This window comes from Hemicordylus capensis, chromosome 2 (genome assembly GCF_027244095.1).
Source record: "Hemicordylus capensis ecotype Gifberg chromosome 2, rHemCap1.1.pri, whole genome shotgun sequence".
NCBI classification, from domain to species: Eukaryota; Metazoa; Chordata; class Lepidosauria; order Squamata; family Cordylidae; genus Hemicordylus; species Hemicordylus capensis.
In genome coordinates, this window is record NC_069658.1 from 302935919 (window position 1) to 302955860 (window position 19942).

Sequence of the window (19942 nt, forward strand, 5' to 3'; positions counted from 1 at the left end):
CACTAGAGAGGAGGCCATTGTCTCCTGTGCTTTTGTACTAGTTGGTATCAAGTAGCTTAAGCATTGTACCTCCTGAGCCACTCCAGATATCTTGGAACAGGCTTTGCACTTCCCTTGAAAGCTATCCAGGTCTCCCTAGGAAGATTTGATTTATCGCTGCAACCTGTTTAATAGCAAGTCTTTATGTTTTTAGCTGTAATTATTTTAAAAGCTCTAACAGCTCAGGGAGTAGCAATTCTCACACAGGTGGCAGCACAAAGGAAAGAAAAATTGCCAACCAAAACAATTTTATGCTCAATTCAGCAGTCTGGAAGCTTAAGACACTCAGTTAAGAAAGTAATGAAAACAACGTCAGCCATAAGCCTTTATTTCAGTTTGGTCTTTCCTACATGTTTTAAAAAAGGAAGAAGGAAGCCATCTGAGGAAAAGCACAGGTTTGAAAGCAAACTAGCCGCACCCACCCCCAGCCCATAACCTGCACTGGACTCTGTGTGGTGTAATTTCAGGTAGGCTCAGCAAGTTCAGGTGCAAGAATCTCAAATAGTAGAAAAATTCCTTTGTTCAAGTTACTTATCCACACCCTCATCTCCAAAATATAAAAGTATAAATTCAAAGGTGGAGGACAGAAGGAAAGATTTACCACCAAACCTTTGAACAGACCAGTCGTATTTATTTTCTCTGGTTGAGACATTCAGTACCAGCAGAGGGCCTGTGTGTATGCTTGCCTACTACTGATAATTAGTGGTCCTTTCAGCACATGAAGATACAGACTTTGAAGTCAGATAACACTTTGAGCTTTGTAGGAGAACCACGGTTACCGTTAAGTCTAAGGCATGTTATACAACACCTCTTGCAGATAGTAGGTATTGCAGAGCAAATAGGCCCTAAAAATAACTAACCCAAATTTTCAAAGGCAATTTCAAAAAATTCTCCCTTGCCCCAGCTTTGTAGGCCAGAGACCTTGATCCCCCACCCCTCTTCCCAAACTGGTGTGGCTCAGTGTGCTTGTTCCACAGCCTTTCACCCTCTGTAGCTCTTTCCCCCAACTTTTGACCTCTAACTTCCAAGTTATAGTGCATCAAGAATATTGTCAATTTTGGTGACCAGCTCCTGACGCTTGTTGGAATGCAGTTTTTCATTCTCTATGTATGCATCCTTCTTAAGCTTGCCAACTACCAGCCGTTCAGCCTCCACAGAGGATTTCAAAACCAGCTCCTTGACTTGGCTATCAAGTTTCTGAATTTCGCTGACCTTAAAGAAATTTAGAACAAAAATGCTGTCAGAAAACTGGACACAAACAAAGCCTTACACACAAAAAGCAGTTTGGTTAGTACACTGATCAGATGTGGGCTAGATGACAAGAGCGTCCGGTGGATTCACAACTGGTTGGAACAACATATTCAGACTGCTCTTCATTCATCAAACTGAAGGGAGGTTTTGAGTGGAGAGCCACAAAACTGTCCTGGGCATGGTACTCTTCAACATTTTTATCTTAACATTTTAACTTAGATGGAGTGGAGAGAATCCTTATCACGTTTTCAGATGACACAAAACTGGGAAGGAGAGCTTGGAATACAGGAAGCCCTCGTTATTCACAAGGGTTCCATTCTTGCCTACAATTGCAAATACAGAAACCGCGAACAACAAAACCTTAACTCTATGGTAGTCTGGGGATTAGGTTCCTGCACAAACAAAAAATGTCTAGAAATCACAAAACATGCAGTAGGGAAGCAGAAATAGAAGTATGTAGTACAGCATAGCCCTCTAGCCCAAACCTCCCCAATCGTCCAATTTTTGTGGGCTTTTCCCCTTGGTAAACACGAGCCACAAAATGGCCCCATGCTGCCTCTGGACAGGAAATGCCATCGGAAGTCACTTCCGGTGGCCTAAGAACCAGAGATAGGCAAAAATAGCCTATTTTTAATACTGTGGATAATGAAATTGAGTCATCAAGATCCATCTGTGGATACACGAAACCGTGGATAACAAGGGTCACCTGTACTGTGTCCAGTTCCGGGTGCTATATTTTAAGAAGGATGTAGACAAACTGAAACAAGTTCATCAGGAGGGCAATGAAGATGGTCAGAGGTCCAGAAAACAGGTCCTATGGAGACTGAGGGGGACATGGTAGCACTCTTCAAATATCTGAAGGGCTGTCACATAGAGAAGGGCTGTCTTCTCTGCTGCTCCAGAGGTCAGGACTAAGTCTTATGGACTTATATTATGGAAAGTTAGACTTTGGATAAGCACTGGAAAAACTTTTCCTGATAAGGAGTTCAGCAATGGAACTAATTACCCAAGAGGTGGTCGGCTGTTCCTCACTGGAGGTCATCAAGCAGAGACTGGAAAGTCATCTGTTGGGGTCTAGTTTTGGGTTTCCTGCATCAGGTAGGGGCTAGACTAGACAGCTTACAAAGCCTGGAGTTTGGAATGCTGGTCTGCTTGTTTTTGTAATATGCACAGCAGGTTAGAGACCAGGTCTTAAAATAAGTTCTTTGAGTGTTTCTCTTTGGGCAGCAACAGATGTAGACAATCAAAGTAAACAGTTACATGCAAAGTACAAAGGCAATATCAAAACTGGAGAGGTCTGTCTCCAGTTACCACCGGTACATTTGATGATGACTCGGAACCGGGCCTTCTCTGTTGCTGCTCCTGGCCTATGGGATGCTTTTGGCCTTTAGGAGAGCTAAAATCTACTTGTTTGGCCTGGCCTTCCAAGATTTTTAAGTTGTTTTTAAGTATTTTAATTGGTTTTTAAATTGTTTTAAAATTTATATATTTAAAAAAATATAACTTTGTCCCTGCTAACTGGGCAGAGGCACCTTTTTAACATGGTGATTCTCTTTATTTAGCAGGGGGAGAGCAACTGGCCCTATCTATCCCCAGCACAGTACTTCCAGTGACTGTTGCTGGTGTCTATCTTATGTTTCTTTTTAGATTGTGAGCCCTTCAGGGACAGGGAGCCATCTTATTAATTTATTTGTTATTTCTCTGTGTAAACCACTTTGAAAACTTTTGTTGAAAAGTGGTATATAAATAGTTATTATTAAGCAGTGTGTTTTAAAGGGTGTTTGTTTTTATGTTTTTTTAAAACTTCTTGTACACTGCCCAGAGCCTTTGGATGGGGCGGTCTAGAAATGTAAATAAAATTAAATAAATAAATAAAGACAATGGTCAAAAAGCAGTCTGAAGTAATGTCTGAGGCAATACACATGTATAGCAGTACTAGTTCATGACTATAATCACAGATACTCAATGGAGCTAGAATACATATGCTGCAGCAACACACATGGTATCAAGGTCTGTTGTGAGCCCTGATTGTTATGCTATAGACCATCACCTGGCAGGTGGATGTGTCCTTCAAGAAACAGAATGTCTTGCAACCCTTCATTCAACAAAGCAGCAGCAGAGGAATGTGCAGTTATGATGAAGTTACAAGGTGGATACCCAGCCACACAGTCCCCTTGGAGACTGGCAGAAAAGAGGTGAGCTTTCCATTTTTAGATGATGAGGGTTTGGGGGAGAGAATCATCTTATTTATTATTTTTCTCTGTAAACTGCTTTGAAAACTTTTGTTAAAAAGCAGTATATAAATATGTGTGGTAATAAAAGTTGTAATTAATGGACAGATTAATTGGCCTCCAGCTGTAAGTTATGCTTTCATATACCGGCAAAAAAGCAGGCAACTTATTGAGTGGTTAGGATCTTTTCTCCTTTTATGGTTCAGGTCAGACAGGCAAATTCACACCATAGAAGGAAGGTCCTGTTTAAATGGTGTGCCAGTTCTGTCACAAAGCATAATGGATAGTCTGCCCAGGTGCAATAGGAAGAAGTGTGGATCAAGCCTCTGACAAGGTAGCCATCACAACATAGCAAGCCTAAAAAAAAATCCTACTCACCAATGCTGGGCAGCAGCTTACAGAAAACATTTCACAAAACACTGTGCATGCTTGACAAATCATAGTAAAAAAGCTGGCCATAGTCATGGAGGAAATTGGTATGTTACCCACATAGCATTACAAGGAGATTAGCAGTTTGGGCCAAGTCCACTGCCTTCAGGGGTCACTCACCCTGAGGAAAAGGACAGGGCTAAATGAGGTGAATATGGGCCAATGCATTTTAGCCAGCTAGGATGGCTGAAGGCACTGGTTTAAATATTTTACAACTGGCAATGCATTATATAAGTTCATGAGAAATTGGAGAGTTTCCCCCTGGGCTCTCATGCCTTAGACATATGCCCGGACTTCAAGATTCTCTTAACTGTCAGAAATGAGACACATCCCAATTTTAGTAAGGCTTCTCGGGAAAAACTATAAAAGGTTAGAACAGTCTAACACCACATGCCAAAAATTAATTCTGTTCCCTGAATTTATCGGAAGGAATAGGAGGCTAAAACAGGAAACAGATTCTTACTTTATCACACAAATCAGAACCTTCTGTCTTCAGCTTGGATTGTAATGAGGCGATTTCATTGGTCAAGGCCTTGTGTTCAGTTTCTAGAGATTTTTTGCCACTGTTCAGGGTGGAAATGTCCCGCGATTGCTTGTATTTATTCACAGCTTCATCGAAATGGCGGTACAGACCGAGTCTCTTGTTCACTAAGGTGAGAACTTGCTCTGTAATACAGGCAACTTTCATCCTAGCTTCTGCTGCTGGATCCTGTAAGCGCACAAAGATTCACAAGGAGCAGATATAATACTACTCCACATATATAACACACATATACTGCATTTCAAGTGCCAAAGTAGTACACATACATTCTCTATAAAACTAGCATTTTAAGGTGGGTCTGCGTTATCCCCACACTGTAGATGGAAGCCAAGAGTGTAGTGAGTTAAAGTCAAGAGATAAGATTTGAACCAGGGAAACCTAGTTCACAGCTCAGTCTCTTCCCCATGACTCTGGCTCAAAGACACAGCAGCAGTATGCAAAGTTAACAGGTTTTACCAAATGAGCTGCCCGGGAGGCAGGCGGGCAGACAGGAGTCCTATTTGCTTAGAGCATGATTCTCCCAAGGTTACAGAATTTTATGAAAATATTAGAAGTGCCACTTCATATAGGAGGAGCAGCAACAAAAATCCAGTACTCCAACACTATCAGTGCGAGACCATGTGATACCTAGTTAGTGCTATGCCATGAAAAACAGTCAGGAATACTTGTGACTCATCATCTCTCAAGTCTGCATGGTTGTACCTTAGTGATGGAGAAGTCCAGCCTAACATACAGGATCACTGTAAAGAACAGGATATAGAAGGCTCCAACTACAAGCAGAGGCTCCTGCAACATCAGGACCTTGTTAAACGTATAGTGCACCTAGAAAAAGTAGGGCAAGTAGTGAGACAGAGGGCAACCTACTATTACTCTACACAGTCTAAATTCCCAACAAAAGGTACTGAACATTCAACAGGTCAGAATACAAGCAACAGGGAGACTGATCTAGCAACTGTTGCAGAGGCAGTGCTGCTGAAGTGTTATGCTTACCACAATATCCTGGATATGCTGCTCTACTAGATTGTTTTTGTGTGCTACAATAACTGGGCGACCAAATGTGTCCAAGTAGGTGTAGTGAAGCTCATCAGGAGCCCGACTGATTTCATACGGACTATCCACATGGATATTCCTGCAGACAGATACATGAACATTAGTTGTCCCCCAGAAAAAACTAACTTTGTACATACCTACTGAGGAGAGAGAACCTCACAGTAGTTTTAAAAAGAGTATTGCAACCCAAGGATGCCTAGAGAGTACTGCATACTCATACCAAAGCAACTGTGCTTTAGGATTGGCAAGTTAAGAGTACAAAAGGATCTGTAATACATATACTTTATCAACAGGCAGGCACAACAATCTCTCAACCATATCACTTCTTACTTGGCACCTTCAGGCAGAATTATCTTTACAGTCAATGAGTCTGTAACTTGCTCATCAAAGACATGGTCAACAAATCTCATCTTCAGGGCATACTGATCACCTGGGAAACAAAGGACAGTAGGTTTCCATGCAGCACTTTTCTATATCCCAAGCAGTGTTCCCTCTAACAGGGATTCCCAGTTGATGTTGACTACAACTCCCAGAATCTCCCACTGCAATGACTTTTGCTTGGGGACTATGCGAGTTGTAGTGAACAACACCTGGGAATCTCTGTTAGAGGGAACACCAATCCCAACATGTTAATGTCTTGGCATTAACAACAGAAAACATACTGGGTAAGAGATCTAGATTTCAAAAATACTCTCACAAGAGACCTTAAGCTCAACTAGAACTGGTTTTAGTAAGTAACTAAAGATTAAGATTTAGTAAGCACTTAAATTCTAATAGTAAAAAATGTTAGATCTTCACACAACATTCGTAATAAAATTTCTACACCTACACCTAACTACGCAGAAAAGACCCAAGCTCAGAAACAAGTTGTAGTGATCAGCCTCCCCGTCCTCTAGAGTTAAAAGGGAATGAGCCCTTGTCTCAACTGACAGGCTGGTGAACTCCAGGGCAGCCAATCAGTACACCAGGTGGATGGGACCTAGTTGCTGGGAATTCTGGGAACAAGAATGGCAGTCTTTGTTAGAAAGAAGTGGGTATGGAAAGTCTTAGTGAGGGGCAATAGAGTTCTGCTCCTTCATGGTCAAAGCCAGAATGGAGATTTCTCTCATGGAATAACTCTGCAGATCTTTGAAAGAAAGGATTGCAGGAAGCTTGATTCTCACCAGGAATTGGATGAGTTCAAAAAAGGGAATCCAGCATAGGGAACAGTTCGTTTAGTCAGACTGTGCATTAGGAACTTATAGTAGTTTGTATGTGTGTGCTTTTGCATATTCCTGATACTGTTCTATTATTGTTTACCTGTAACGTAATTAAAATTAAAAAAAACACTAGCCAATGCCCACCCCTATGGCATTGCAAAAAACTCATAAACATTTAAACGTGCCTAAGACAACCTGTTTTTGTAACCTACTAAGCATTTTTGAGTGTATCTAAGAAAGCTAGAAGCCTCAGACAGAAGCAGCATGTCTGAAGGCCTTGAAAAAGGGACACCTAACCATGCAAGATGCTGGTTTCAATACATTCATAAAGCCTAAATAGTCTTTTTTTTCTCCCTATGGAAAGGAGTCATCCACCATGTGAATGGAAAACCATTTCTTCAACTTCCTGGGAGGGTTTTTTACTTTTAAAAGCTGTGGTTTTTGGAGTAAAGAAAAAGAAGAAGCATACTTTAATAGTACAGCAGCTAATGTTTAGGGTGTACAAACAAGAAAACAGATTCTTGGGAATCTCAAATATAACCCTGAAATGCAGATGGCCAAGCGCCTGATCCTCAGATAAGTCATATTTTATTTACATGCACACTACATTTTAGTTAACTTGGGAAATCACTGCTCTGATAGAGAAACCTACCAAGATTAAACAGGTATTCATAGCTAGGCAAGTTGTAACCAACAATGTAGTGAGTCTTCCAACCCCCAAAAAGGGGGAAACGAGGACGAATCTCCATTTCTACTGAGTCATCCAGGATGAGAAGATGACTTGTGGATATGTTGCCAATTTCATCTCTGTAATATACATCTTGAGCAGCAGCAGGAAGGATAGTCTGCAAACACAAGCAAACTAACACTCAGTACATTTACATTAAAAAATTCAAGAGAAGATACAGAATAAATAACTGGGTAGGTGTGGGGAGAAGAGAAGGGGTGTGTTTGTGCCTCACAGCTGAAGCTTCATGTTGTTTCTTGCATTTTAAGTTGCTGTTACGGACATAGGAGGAGGAGCAACTTAGAAGTTAGCGTGCAGCTCTAAGCCCCAAGCTTCCAACTGCTGGTGACAGCTAGCAATGACATGCTAGAGACAGTGTCACTATCCAATAAGGACTCTCTGCAAAATCCACCCTGAGAAATGCTATCTTCATCTCCACAGAAGTACTGGCCACAGTATAAGTAGATTATATGGGAGCCTAAATCAGGTAACTCAAGCTGGAAAAGATTCCAATCATTTGGTTCAACCCTCTGCCCTAAACCAACACTGTCCAATACATGATCAACTTTTTCTTCAAAGTCCTCCAAGCCTAAGGAGACAGATGGCAAATTTAAAGACTATAACAGAGCAACTGGTTCGATCACTATTTAACTACTTCAGGATCTTTAAATGAATATCATCAGGCCCCCGCAACTTGATGTCAGAAACAAGCATATTCTCAAACATTCCTTAGTCATCCTGATCTGATATTAAGGCTTTAGTTCTAAGCACACAAACTTAGATTTACTTGCAGGGAAACATGCTCAGGATTGGGCTTTATCCATTAGGCAATAGTTTATAAAAGTTTGGGACATACTAATAATGGACAAGATTGCATCTAATTTAAAATCTAACTATTATTCAGACCATGAAAATGGTTTTTATTTGTATGGGTTACCCTAGTTTTCTTATGTAAAATAAAACTCTTCTAATCACCCAGTAAACTCTGATCTACACAGAATATAGATCATTTAGGAAGCTGTGAGGATAAATATCTAAATATAAAGACAGTGCCCTATCTCATATCTTTAACCAGCTAAAGAATCTTGTTGAAGTGCCCATACAGAACTTGCAGTGCAGCAATAGAATCATATTGCCCTAACTTCAGTCCTCTTACAGATGTTGGCCTACAACTCCCATGATTCCTTACTATTGGCACTGTGGCTGGGGGTGATGGGAGCTGTCGCCCAAGAACAGCTGAAGGGCCAAAGTTGTGCAGCCCTGCCCTAACAGAATACACCTAATGCTTTGTATTATTTTCAGTTGTTAGAATGGGAAGGTAGTGGTTGGGGGTGGGAAGGGCTCTTTTTGTGTATACTGAAGTAATGTATTTTTTTTTTAATGTAAAACTTTATCTGAATGCAAATTGAATACAATTTAACAAGAAAAGGGTTGGGCTGAAAATTGCTTTTTTTCTCTCTTTTAAACAAAATAAGTTGGTATCAAGTAGTTCATGGTTTTCATCCTATTGGTATGTTGCACAGGTTGAGCATCAGATCTAATAATATATATTTACACATCCAGATCGTCTAAATTGCTTCACCAACACAGTAACCCCTATAAATACTGGATTCTGAATCCTCTCCCCAGTATCTTCTGTCTTTTCATTATCCTCCATTGGCCCCAAACAAACTAAAGCTACCCAAGATGCAATGCCAGCAATGAGATCAATCATGGAAGGGGAAGAAATGGGGAGGGATGAGATACAGGTAGATCCCTGTAGCACCCCCACAATTTCTTCAGAGTAGTCCAGTAACAATCATCCTTACTTGCCCCTCCCTGCCACAACCAAACACAGCTCCATTTTTGGCAAAGGAAGGATAAACTGTCACATATGAGCAAACCGGAGGAAATACAAACAAAGAGGGCTCTTTTGAATAAATAAATGTAAGGATTTGCAGACCTTAAAAGATTTCACAGAAGATATTCCACTGTCTGGCTGCCTTTGGTAATCATATCTGGAGAAAGGCCCTTTGAGGACAGCTCCTGTATGTTTTAAGTCAACAGTCTCTTCTACAGCAATATTTCCCCAGTGAGAAACTTCAATGACGCGTGTCATGCTAGTGATAGTCAGGAATGGGCTGTTGTTTTCATAGTGCACCTTAAGGGTATCCTAGGGAGGAGGGAAAACACAGTGAAGATCTTTCTTTTTAACTCTTCCCCCTACTTATAGAACCAACCTTCTGTTTACAGTAAAACTTAGTAGCAACGAGTTCTTTTATTTTGCTGGACGATTACTTAGGAGTTTAATGCTCATTAGAACATACAGCTGGAACTCAGTGTAGAAAACCCAGAGAGGTCAGCTAACAATGACACCATTTCTTTAAAAAAGCAGTGCTGTTTCATATCAACAATTTCTTATACCTTAATACAAGCTTCTTCAATGCAATAGGCAATGCTCTGTTCCCTTTTTAGTGTTCTATTTTGAGTAGAATGACAAACTGAAATATTCTGTGTTCGAATGAGAAGCATAGCAGAAGATGACAGTTCCTGTTTTTCCTCTTCTAACCAACTTCAGGACAACGATGCCTAAGCACAGACATGTGGTACTCTGTCATTTGAGAATTTATAATTGGACTAATTTCCCCAAAGCCTCTAATGAAGGCTTTAGGCATTCCAATTTAAAGCAGGTCAGGGCTTCTTTAAATTGGACATCCAAAGTTAGAGCCCTTCTGAGACGTTTTCAATGATATAAAAGAGGAGAGAGAAACGTTGGATTTACTGTGAATGGTTCTCTTTGGAGGTCATTGTTCCTGCAATGGGTTAATTGCTCTTACTTGCTCCAGAAACAGGAAGGTGTCAGGTAGATCAAAACAGGTCACTGGACCTTTCTCCTTACCCAGCAGGAGCTGGCCTTCCCCAATTCCTTGACTTTTGTTCTGCTACTTGAGAAGAGGTTCCCAGGGCAAGTGAGATTACAACAAGGAGAGAGAGAATGACAAGAATACTCTAGAAGAGGTCTTTGTAGGAAGCCCTTAAAAAGGAGAAAAGTGATCCATGGGAAGGCAGATGACCTCCATACACAGAGGAGAAAGAACCATTCACAGTAAATCCAACATTTTTTTTCCTCCCAGTGTAGGTGGTTATCATTCCTACAATGGAATGATCAAGAGATGTGCTGTCAGGGAGGAAGTGGATAGTCTGTCACTACCTGGTGGAGCATTGTGCGCCCAAATGTGGCCTGTGCAGACTAGAAGGCATTGATTTTATCGCAGCTAGAGGAGCTTGAGCAGAGAAGGCTGCAGAAGTAGAAGTGCTGTGCATCAAGTGAGTCATGATGGACTGCAGTGCTGGAAGAGAAAGGGCCAGGTAGGCCAGGGTGATATATGCCTTGATCCAGCATGCCAGAGTGTTCTTGGACACCTTGGAACCCAGCAATTTTGGAAGAAAGGACACAAATAGGGATTCAGATTTGCAGAATTCCGTACACACACACACACACACACCCCTGCGAACATCCAGCTTATGCCAGGATCACTTCTTCAGGTGAGCTGGTGCTGGGCAAAAAGATGGAAGGATGATATCCTGGGATGGCTACCAAGAAGAGGACGTAGCAAAGAAGCCTGAGGGAAACAGAGTGCAGAGGCTCAAAGGGCACTGGAGTGTGTTAAGGACTTTGTGGAGGTTCCAAGAGGGGAACCGGGGGGGGGGATGTTAGAAGCCCTTCTCAGTAGAGGGGAAATGTGAGGGTGCAGAGAGGGATGATTTGCAGACCTGAGCCAGAGGAGAGGGCTGAAGCCTGCTGCTTCAGGGTGCTAGGGTGAAACACACAATAAGGAAAAGAAAGGACCAAGGGTTTCTGTTTTGTTTTTTAAAAGGGGAATATGGGGGGGAGGGGAGTACAGGTCTTGCCAAAAATCGGAGAACAGAAGACAAAGAGAAAATGGAGGCCGCAGACTTGGGAGCAGGAGCTCCCTCTTGGTACACCTGACCTGCAGCAAGGCAGGAGAGGACCTGGGGGAGACCAGCTCCCACTGCCTGCTGGGTAAGGAGGCTGGGCCAGTGACCTGTCTGATCAACCTGACACTTTCCTCTCTCTGGAGCAAGAAGCCATCAGAGGAACCATGATCTCCTACACTGTGGGAGAATAAGATTTCTTCAGTGTTTACTTACAGAAGCTACAGCTTTTGGAATAAAAAAAGGGAAGAAGCATCTCCGCTACAAGAATCCAGGCTACAGATTATTTCATAAATCATATACTATACTATACATACAGATAATGATTTTAACACAAAGGGGTATAATAACATCTATAAGTACAACCAGATCTAAGGAAAAGCCAGGAAAAGCCAACTTGGAAACCATAAGAATTAAACATTTCTTAAATAAAAGCATTTATTTACATTTTGCGACTGCATAACAAACCCGAGAACAAAATATAAATAGCTATGCACAGAGATAAAAGAGCATGAGTCTTTAAAGATTCTAACAGTCTTATTTCATAGCAGTGTAGGCTAGAACTTGGGCGACTTGGAAAAGGAGAAAAAGCAGCACCCTAACCACATCAGGGATTCCTTCTTAACCCCTTCCTATCTATATAAATCCTCACAGCAGGATAACTTCACTTGTGTTTCTGAGGCACCTAAGCATGCAGGTGGCATTACGAGAGTGTTAAACAACCACCATGGTGGCAGAGTGATCACTTCAAGATATGCTGAGTTGCTTTATAGTGATGCAGAAACCCATCCAGTGGCACTCAGAATGATTTTAGTATCAGCCAGCCAGGTCATGATCTGCCTTGTTCAGGGTCTGTACCAGCTTTACCACCAGTGCTGAAGGAACAACTTTGTACACAGCATATTCCTGCCAACCACTCTCCCCCACCTTCCTCTGGTGCTCCTTTGTGTCAAGGTTTAGACTGTGATCCTCTTATATATTAGGGACCTGTCTTCTCCGAGAAATGCCATGCCCATGGATGGCATTTTTATTAAACACTAAAATTTCTCAGAGGCAATTGGTTGACAACTGGAATAAGATCTACTTTTATGGACATCTATTCAAGGTAAACTCTTACCTCACTGTAAGGTGGTATATCCTTGAAGGGTCCATATTCAATCATATCCTCCGACCGGCTGGGATTGCCTAGTTTGGTGTAGCTTTCCACATTTCTTGAGGCCAGTTTCACACGAGTAGTTTGGGTCTTGGTTGGATACGGAGAGTAAAAATAGTGATTACCCTCAAAAACCACAAACTGCTTCTCTGCCTGCGTTATGTGTGTAGGATATGGCTGCAGGACATGTGTAAAAACTGTTTCGATGGATAAGCGAATCTTTGCACCTGGAGCCAGAGGAGATGGCAATTTCACAGTGAAGAATTTTCCACTAAAAAGGGGAGGAAAATATAAAGTCAATCATACTCTCCTGGCATGCAGACGTAAGTCCAACAGAGATCCTCAGTAAAGATAATATCCTCTCCCCTTCTCGGTTTCAGTTTGAAAGTGCACTGTTATGAGTACTCAAAACCACATCTATATTCCTAAACTGAGACTATTCAACACAGTAACAACTGTGCCTACTGCTGTCCAGAATCAGAACTGTGTGGTCAAACACAGCTGCTGCAATTGGAGGAGAGCTGGTCTTGTAGCAGCATGAGTTTTCCCCTTTGCTAAGCAGAGTGTCTTAATCTGCATTTGGATGGGAGACTTCATGCGAGTGCTGCAAGATATTCTTCTTAGGGGGTGGGGCCATAACTCAGTAGAAGAGAACCTGCATGCTTGCACTCAGAACATCTGTTTTATTCTCTGGCATCCCCAGGTAGGGCTGCAAGAGACTCCTGCCTGTAACCTTGGAGAGCAGCTGCCACTCAGCATAGACAATACTGATCTAGATGGACCAATGGTCTGACTTGGTATAAGGCAGCTTCCTATTTTCCTAATTTCAGGGAGCCCTAATCTCAGCTGATTAAATCAAAGACACATCCAGAGTCATTTTAATGCCACAAACATGTTTAAAAGCTAATGCAGAAGTACTGAGTATTATTTCCTGCCTCAAATTATATGACAATCAATCATCATCATCATCATCTTTATTTGTTAGCCCCCACATAACAAATTGTTCTCTGAGCGGCTTACAACACAACATTAAAACACGAGATAAACACACACACACATTAAATCATAACCAAAAAAAGGGGGGGCGTTGGGGAGAACACACAAAATACAATATGAAAATAATTTTAAAAACACTTTTTAAACTCAGTTACAATCAGTTCACAATTGTTAAAATTTTTAAATTAAAAGTTAAAAGGCCTGAGTTAACAAAAAGGTCTTTACCTGGATAGAGAGAGTCTCTCCAGTAGAGAGGGTCAGGCTTCTAAGCAGGTCCTCTCACAACTCAATGAATTGCTATGACTCTCAGTTGCAGGTGACAATCCATCATACAAGAATAATCAGCTTGGATTCATTCACTCAAATAACTTCAAACATCAGAACAGACTGCCATGAAGATGGTCTCTGAAATGCCAACCACTCTATGCTTCCATTCTTGGAGAACTAGACATCTCTGATCACTTCCTAGTACCATTTCTATTATTTGAGGATCAATACACTTAAAAAAAACCACAAAACTATACACCTAATACTTGCACACCACCTAGAGACAGCTGTTTGAGGCAGTATAAAAATGTAATAAATCAACCAATACAGTGGCTGACATTCAGACTAACCCTGTACTGACACATCATGGTTTTCCATTGCATGAGGCTGGGGGAGAGGAGAGGTCTACAGTAAGCCCTAACAGTTTTGGCCCTGGGTATCTGAGGGACCACCTGCTCTCAAGGGTTTCTGCTTGCTTGACAAAGCCATCAGACGGGGCTCTGCTCTGATGTTGAGGGAGGCTCTGCTGTCACGGACACAGGCCTTCTCAGTTATTGCCCCCAGGCTTTGGAATGCTCTCCCAGTTGGCATCCACTGCAATGGAGCCTGAGGAGCTTTAAGGAAGTGAAATCATGGCTTTTTACCAAGGCTTTTATACGAGTGTTTGTTGTTGCTGCTCCTGCTGCATTGTGTTCCATGGTTTTATTGTGTGTTTTAAATTTTTAATTAGATTTGTATTTTTATATTCCAACAAGTGAATTTTGGCCCGTTGAATAACGGGCGCTAGTAATGGCGCTTCTGGCCCCCCGCCGCCATTCCCCCTCCCTCCGCCGTACACCCCCCCCACCTTTAAGGGCCAAATCGGCCCAGGCACTTGCCCCCGCCAGGCCGGGGAGACGGAGGCCGGGACCGGGGGCGGAGCGGAGGCCATGTAACTTTAAAAAAAATTGCTCCCGCGACCGAAGCCGCCGACCGCCCACCCTCCCTCCCAGCTGCCGAGTCCCCCTTACCCTGGCCGACTGCTGTCAGCCGAAGACTGCCCTCAATTTAAGAGGCAGAGAGGAGCTCGCAAGCAGAGCTCCTCTCTGTGCAAAGCCTCTTGCCGAACTGCCGCTTTGGGCGCTTGCGTCCCTTGCGCCCAAAGCGGCAGTTCGGCAAGAGGCTTTGCACAGAGAGGAGCTCTGCTTGCGAGCTCCTCTCTGCCTCTTAAATTGAGGGCAGTCTTCGGCCGACAGCAGTCGGCCAGGGTAAGGGGGACTCGGCAGCTGGGAGGGAGGGTGGGCGGTCGGCGGCGTCGGCCGCGGGAGCAATTTTTTTTTTAAAGTTACATGGCCTCTGCTCCGCCCCCGGCCTCCATCTATTTTGGCCGAGGCGGCGGCTCTGCCGCCGCCTCGGTCACTTTCCCCCGCCACCGCCTCTCCGGCTTCTTCGGGGCGGCCGCTTCTGGCCGCCCAAGATGGCTGCTGGTGCCGGCGAGCGTGTCTCCCTTGCCCTGTTCTGGGCCTGCGCTTCGCGCAGGCGCGGAACAGGGCAGGGAGGCACGGACACACGCTTGATGTCCGTCCACAGACGGACACCAAGCGTTTTATTAGAGAGGATGTAATATTTGTATTGTTTTAACTATTTAATAGTTTTGTATTGTTTTTAGTTTTGTATTGTCCTTATTGGCTACTAATCTGGTGGCTGTGGGCCATCTCCAGCCTCAGAGGCACAATGCCTCTCAATACCAGTTGCAGGGGAGCAACAGCAGGAGAGAGGGCATGCACATACCTCTTGCCTACAGGCTCCGCAGAGGCATCTGGTGGGCCACTGTGTGAAACAGGATGCTGGATTAGATAGACCTTGGGCCTGATCCAGCAGGGCTGTACTTATGTTCTTAGATGTATTGTAAACTGCCTTGAGATTATTTTAATGAAAGGCCGTATATAAAACTAACAATAAATAAAATAGGTAAATAAAACCCTGGTGTGTTAGCTGAGGATTAGTTTGGATCTTGGCCACTGTGAATAAGACAAGCATATATAAGTAGACTAATCACGATTGGTTACAGCTCCGTGTTGAGTGTACATCTGATGGAAGACTGGGACTTGTTACCATATATTGTGCAAAATGCCTATTAGCATCTTAAGGCCACACTCACCTTTTACCTTTTACTTTGGTTTCCTTCACCTCCAAAGTATTCTCCTCTTCTTCATCACCTTTCACCTATTCCAAAACACAACATTAAAGTCTGGCCAGTGTAACTGTTTATAATCCCCAGATGTAGAAAGAATGGCTATATTTATCAGCAGTGCTCTACAATTCATGTTTCCTACCAGCAGAGAGAAAGTCAGCAGAGCTGCTAAAGGATATAAAATTCAAGATGCACACTAATTATTAGCCATCCAGTCATTAACAATTCTGTTCAACTTCACAAACTTTACTGCTTTACATCAAGGTAACTCTCAGATATCTGTTAAACTTCTGATACTCTCTGCACTCATTAAAAAAAACAAAACCCCTGTTTACTGGGTGCAGGTTCTCATTCAATAATTTGAACCTCTCAAAGTTTACAGCGATAGATTATGTATCTGGCAGTATTCACTTTAATTTTTATTATGAGGAAAAAGCAGGCCAAAAGGAAAAACGATCCACATGACACTAAGGTTTTGGGAGACCACAAGACAATGAAGACGAACCTATGGATTAGTAGTAATAGTAATCTTTATTACGGTCATTGACCAGCACAAACCTATGGATTAAAAATCCTTGAAATTTGGCTTTGTATGTGGACCAGTGTTCCCTCTTACAGGGATTACGAGAAGTTGGCGACTACAACTCCCAGAATCCCAAGCCGCAAAGGCTTTTGCTTGGGGATTGTGAGAGTTGTAGTCAACAACATCTGGGAATCCCTGTTAGAGGAAACACTGATGGGGACATGGTGATCTGTTTCAAAGATTATTTCAGTTTTAGATCCAATATGACAATACTTATGCTTACTCTCAAAATGATTTTTTAAGCTTATTTTCTAAGTAAAGAAAATGTATGAGATCACCAAGTCTACATGTATGTGTCCCACTAATAACTTCTGTGTTTAGATTCTGGTACAAACTAAGCATGCAGCACATGGGAACTGATCTTAGGGGACCCCAAGGAGTATATTTATTTCAATCCACTATCTTGTTATTAGATGATAGCCATTCACAATATTGTGAATATCACAATATTCACCACTCTAGAACTCATGTTCTGACAGTCGGATACAAACTAAATTCACACCACATGGGAAAGAGATCTAGTGTATCCTGAAAGGTATTTTTTTTCCCCTGCCATCTTGAAAAAAGATAGGAGTCAGTGTTCCCTATAACAGGGATTCCCAGATGTTATTGAGTACAACTCCCAGAATGCCCCACTGCAATGGTTTTTGCTTGGGGATTGTGGGAGCTGTAGTCAACATCTGGGAATCCTTGTGACACTGATGCGAGTCACTAGGCCTATGTGTCGGAATGTCCAATTCTGACAAGTGTGTACAGTACCTCCAATCCCAGCATGGTCAGCTCCACATAAAACTTGCTATTTCCATTGTGGGGAGGGGTTGCTTTTCTACAATGCCAGGATGGGTCCTCTGGGAATTATAATCCCTCCAACCCTCCCAAACTGAACCAGTCAGGCTTGCCAGTTTCTGATGCATTCCTTAAAAATTAAGCCACCACACAAATATAGACATCTCCAAACAGTCGGGACCATAAACTTTCTAACCATGTTTGTAGATATGCAAGGTTCAGGATGCAGCTTCCACTAATATTTTATTAAACCTAACCACAATAATAGAAGCCATAAAGAATGCCTTTTGTAAAAGCCGTCAAATGTCCCAAGCCACCCTCAGTTATCATAGCGAGCCAGGAAGCACAGGCAGAGTAATAAATGCCAAGAAGTCACTTAAGCCTCTATCCTGTCTGCAGCCTGCATGTGGAGCTAGCCACAGGCCTTACAGTCAGGCCTGGACATCCACGCCTCCCTTCCTCTAGGTTGCTACTAGTTGCACTCTGATTGAAGCCCTTATGCTTACGTGTCAGTATTTGCGAGGTCAGGACTGCACCAGCAACTCACAAGGGAAACAGCAGCCAGGAGGAACAGAACAAGAAATGTGTAGTGAACTCTTCTACTAAAGCAATAATGCATTCCAGAACATTACCTGGATAGGCATATTGGAGAGTCTCCAAGAAAGAACAGCTTACATACCCGTGTTTCCCCGAAAATAAGACAGTGTCTCATATTAATTTTAGCCCCAAAAAATGCACTAGGGCAATTAGCGGTACATCAGAAATTACTGCTAGGTCTTACTTTAGGGGATACAGGGTACTACTTTGAAGCAAATCTTTATCCCCCCCCCGCCCCGATAAACATTATCTGAGTGCTAACTGTCAATAACCCTTACATTTTGTTACCAGGTAACAACCCACTACAGGCAGCCCAGAGACTCCAAACTTTTACTAAATCAGCACAACTGTGTTACAAAAAGAAAACCCCACACACATCCATCCGCAGCACACTATTCTCCTCCTCTGCTACACATATTCCTCTCTCGCCCACAAAGGGCAGCTTCGCAGGAGGCTGCTAGCCGCCTAAGCCCGCGCAGCAGGAGCCAAACACGCCGCCACTTCACAGAAGGAACACCCACCCGATAGTTCCCAGCGCCCTGGGGCGATAAAGGGAAGGCAGCAGCGGCCATCCCACGGCCGGCTCGGGAGGGATGCCCAAGGGGTGCGGGGATGAGGGAAGGCGGGAGAAAGAGGAGGCACAAGGCGGGGGGGGGGGCGTGCTGGGCAAAGGAAGCCGACGCGACACGCAAGCGAGAAGGGGGAGAGGGCGGCTGTCTCAGCTCCAGGGCCGAGGCAGGCAGCGCGCACGCCGAGAAAAAGAGCCACGGACGCGACTGCAACGTCAAGAGAGCGTGCAAAATGCAGCAGAAGCCTTGAGAAAGAAAGGCGAGGACGGGCTCCTCCCGCCCGCGCCACATCCTCTAGTTGTGCAGAGAGAGAGCGAGTGGGGGGAGGGCTTGAGACAGGGGGAAGCCATCGGGGGTCGTCGGGGCGGGCGGAAAAACAGCGCCATCCACTGCTCACCTGCACCCCCAGGTAGGCCAGGTGGCTCTCCAGGCCGGGCTCCAGAGCCAGAAGGAAGGAGGTGGCGGTCCCGGAGCCCCCCGCAGGGTTGGCCAGGCTCAGCTCCGCCGTCGCCTTGGCCAGGTGTGTGCCGAGGTCCACGGTCCGCTTCACCTCCTCATTGAGGAGCTCTGGAGCCGCCGAGGCGATCCCAAGGCGGAGGAGAAGGACAAGGCAGACGAGGCGGGACTCCATAGCCGGCCACGCTGAAAGTCGAAGCAGCGGACCAAACCGGATGGACTCACTCCTTAGCGGGGCGGCTCATTCATCGGTAGGGCACAAGATGGCGCCCCCCACGCTAAAGGAAAGACAAGATGGCGACTCCCAGCCGCGACCACAGCCCAAGATGAGAGCGTATGCAATTCAAGGGTCTTCCCGCGCGCCTGTCTCACGTGATCAAGGTGTCCCCGCACTTGCCTGACCGCAAATAATAAATCAAATTCGATCCTGGAATACGTCAGATTGCAGCATTCCCCTCCCAAACACCCAGATGTCCTAAACAACCAAGGCAAACAATTGGGCAATGTTATCGAACTCTTGTTCTGGAGCAAAGCTGTCAGTCAAGCCCATTATTCTCTCTCGTTCACGATCAGGCTTTCCAAAGACCTAAAATATGTTTTCCAAGTTATGGGAGTCTCAAAATAGAAAAGTGGAGAGGCTATTAATAAACCAAATAGTTAGCTGAAATCTTTGCGGTTTTGAACTCTGTGTAAATCTTCAAAAGAAAACTACCGCAACAATTAAGAAACTAAAAAGGTCGGATGAGTGAGTAAGCTAATTTATATACATCACAATGTGAGTTATATATATTAAGATAGCAAGTAAGAGGAATGGCCTTTTCTTGTATTTAACTTTCCTAACATTTTCTATGCAATTTTGGTAGGGATTAAACCAATTCTATATAACTTTGATATCATTTTTATAGTAAGTAAGAGAGGAATGAAGAGAATAGTAAGCGGAATGGCCTTTTCTAGTATTT

The 19942-nt window shown here is 43.5% G+C and overlaps 1 protein-coding gene across 3 annotated transcripts; it reads right to left on the bottom strand.

Annotated features, from left to right (window-relative positions):
• Window positions 1-351: 351 nt before the first annotated feature.
• RPN1 (ribophorin I) lies at window positions 352-19312 on the bottom strand. Of its 3 annotated transcripts, none has more exons than XM_053291199.1 (10): window positions 18925-19312; window positions 15960-16024; window positions 12521-12827; window positions 9410-9619; window positions 7393-7585; window positions 5872-5971; window positions 5482-5620; window positions 5194-5313; window positions 4414-4659; window positions 352-1251 (listed from the first exon to the last, which is right to left on the bottom strand). In XM_053291199.1, the coding sequence occupies exons 1-10, from the start codon at window positions 19156-19158 to the stop codon at window positions 1069-1071; spliced, it is 1797 nt and encodes a 598-aa protein (XP_053147174.1). In that variant the 5' UTR covers window positions 19159-19312; the 3' UTR covers window positions 352-1068. The 3 variants fall into 3 exon arrangements, with proteins under 3 accessions (XP_053147174.1, XP_053147173.1, XP_053147175.1); XM_053291198.1 differs by lacking the exon at window positions 18925-19312 and adding an exon at window positions 18480-18833; XM_053291200.1 differs by lacking the exon at window positions 18925-19312 and adding an exon at window positions 18335-18355.
• Between the last annotated feature and the right edge of the window lie 630 nt (window positions 19313-19942).

Coding starts and splice junctions, on each gene's coding strand:
- RPN1 (XM_053291198.1), bottom strand. CDS start 18,818: ATGTGGCGCGGGCGGGAGGAGCCCGTCCTCGCCTTTCTTTCTCAAGGC. Junction 16,025..18,479: donor AGGGCGCTGGGAACTATCGG/GTGGGTGTTCCT, acceptor GTTTTGGAATAG/GTGAAAGGTGATGAAGAAGA. Junction 7,586..9,409: donor CTTCTGTGAAATCTTTTAAG/GTCTGCAAATCC, acceptor TTGTGTTTGCAG/ACTATCCTTCCTGCTGCTGC.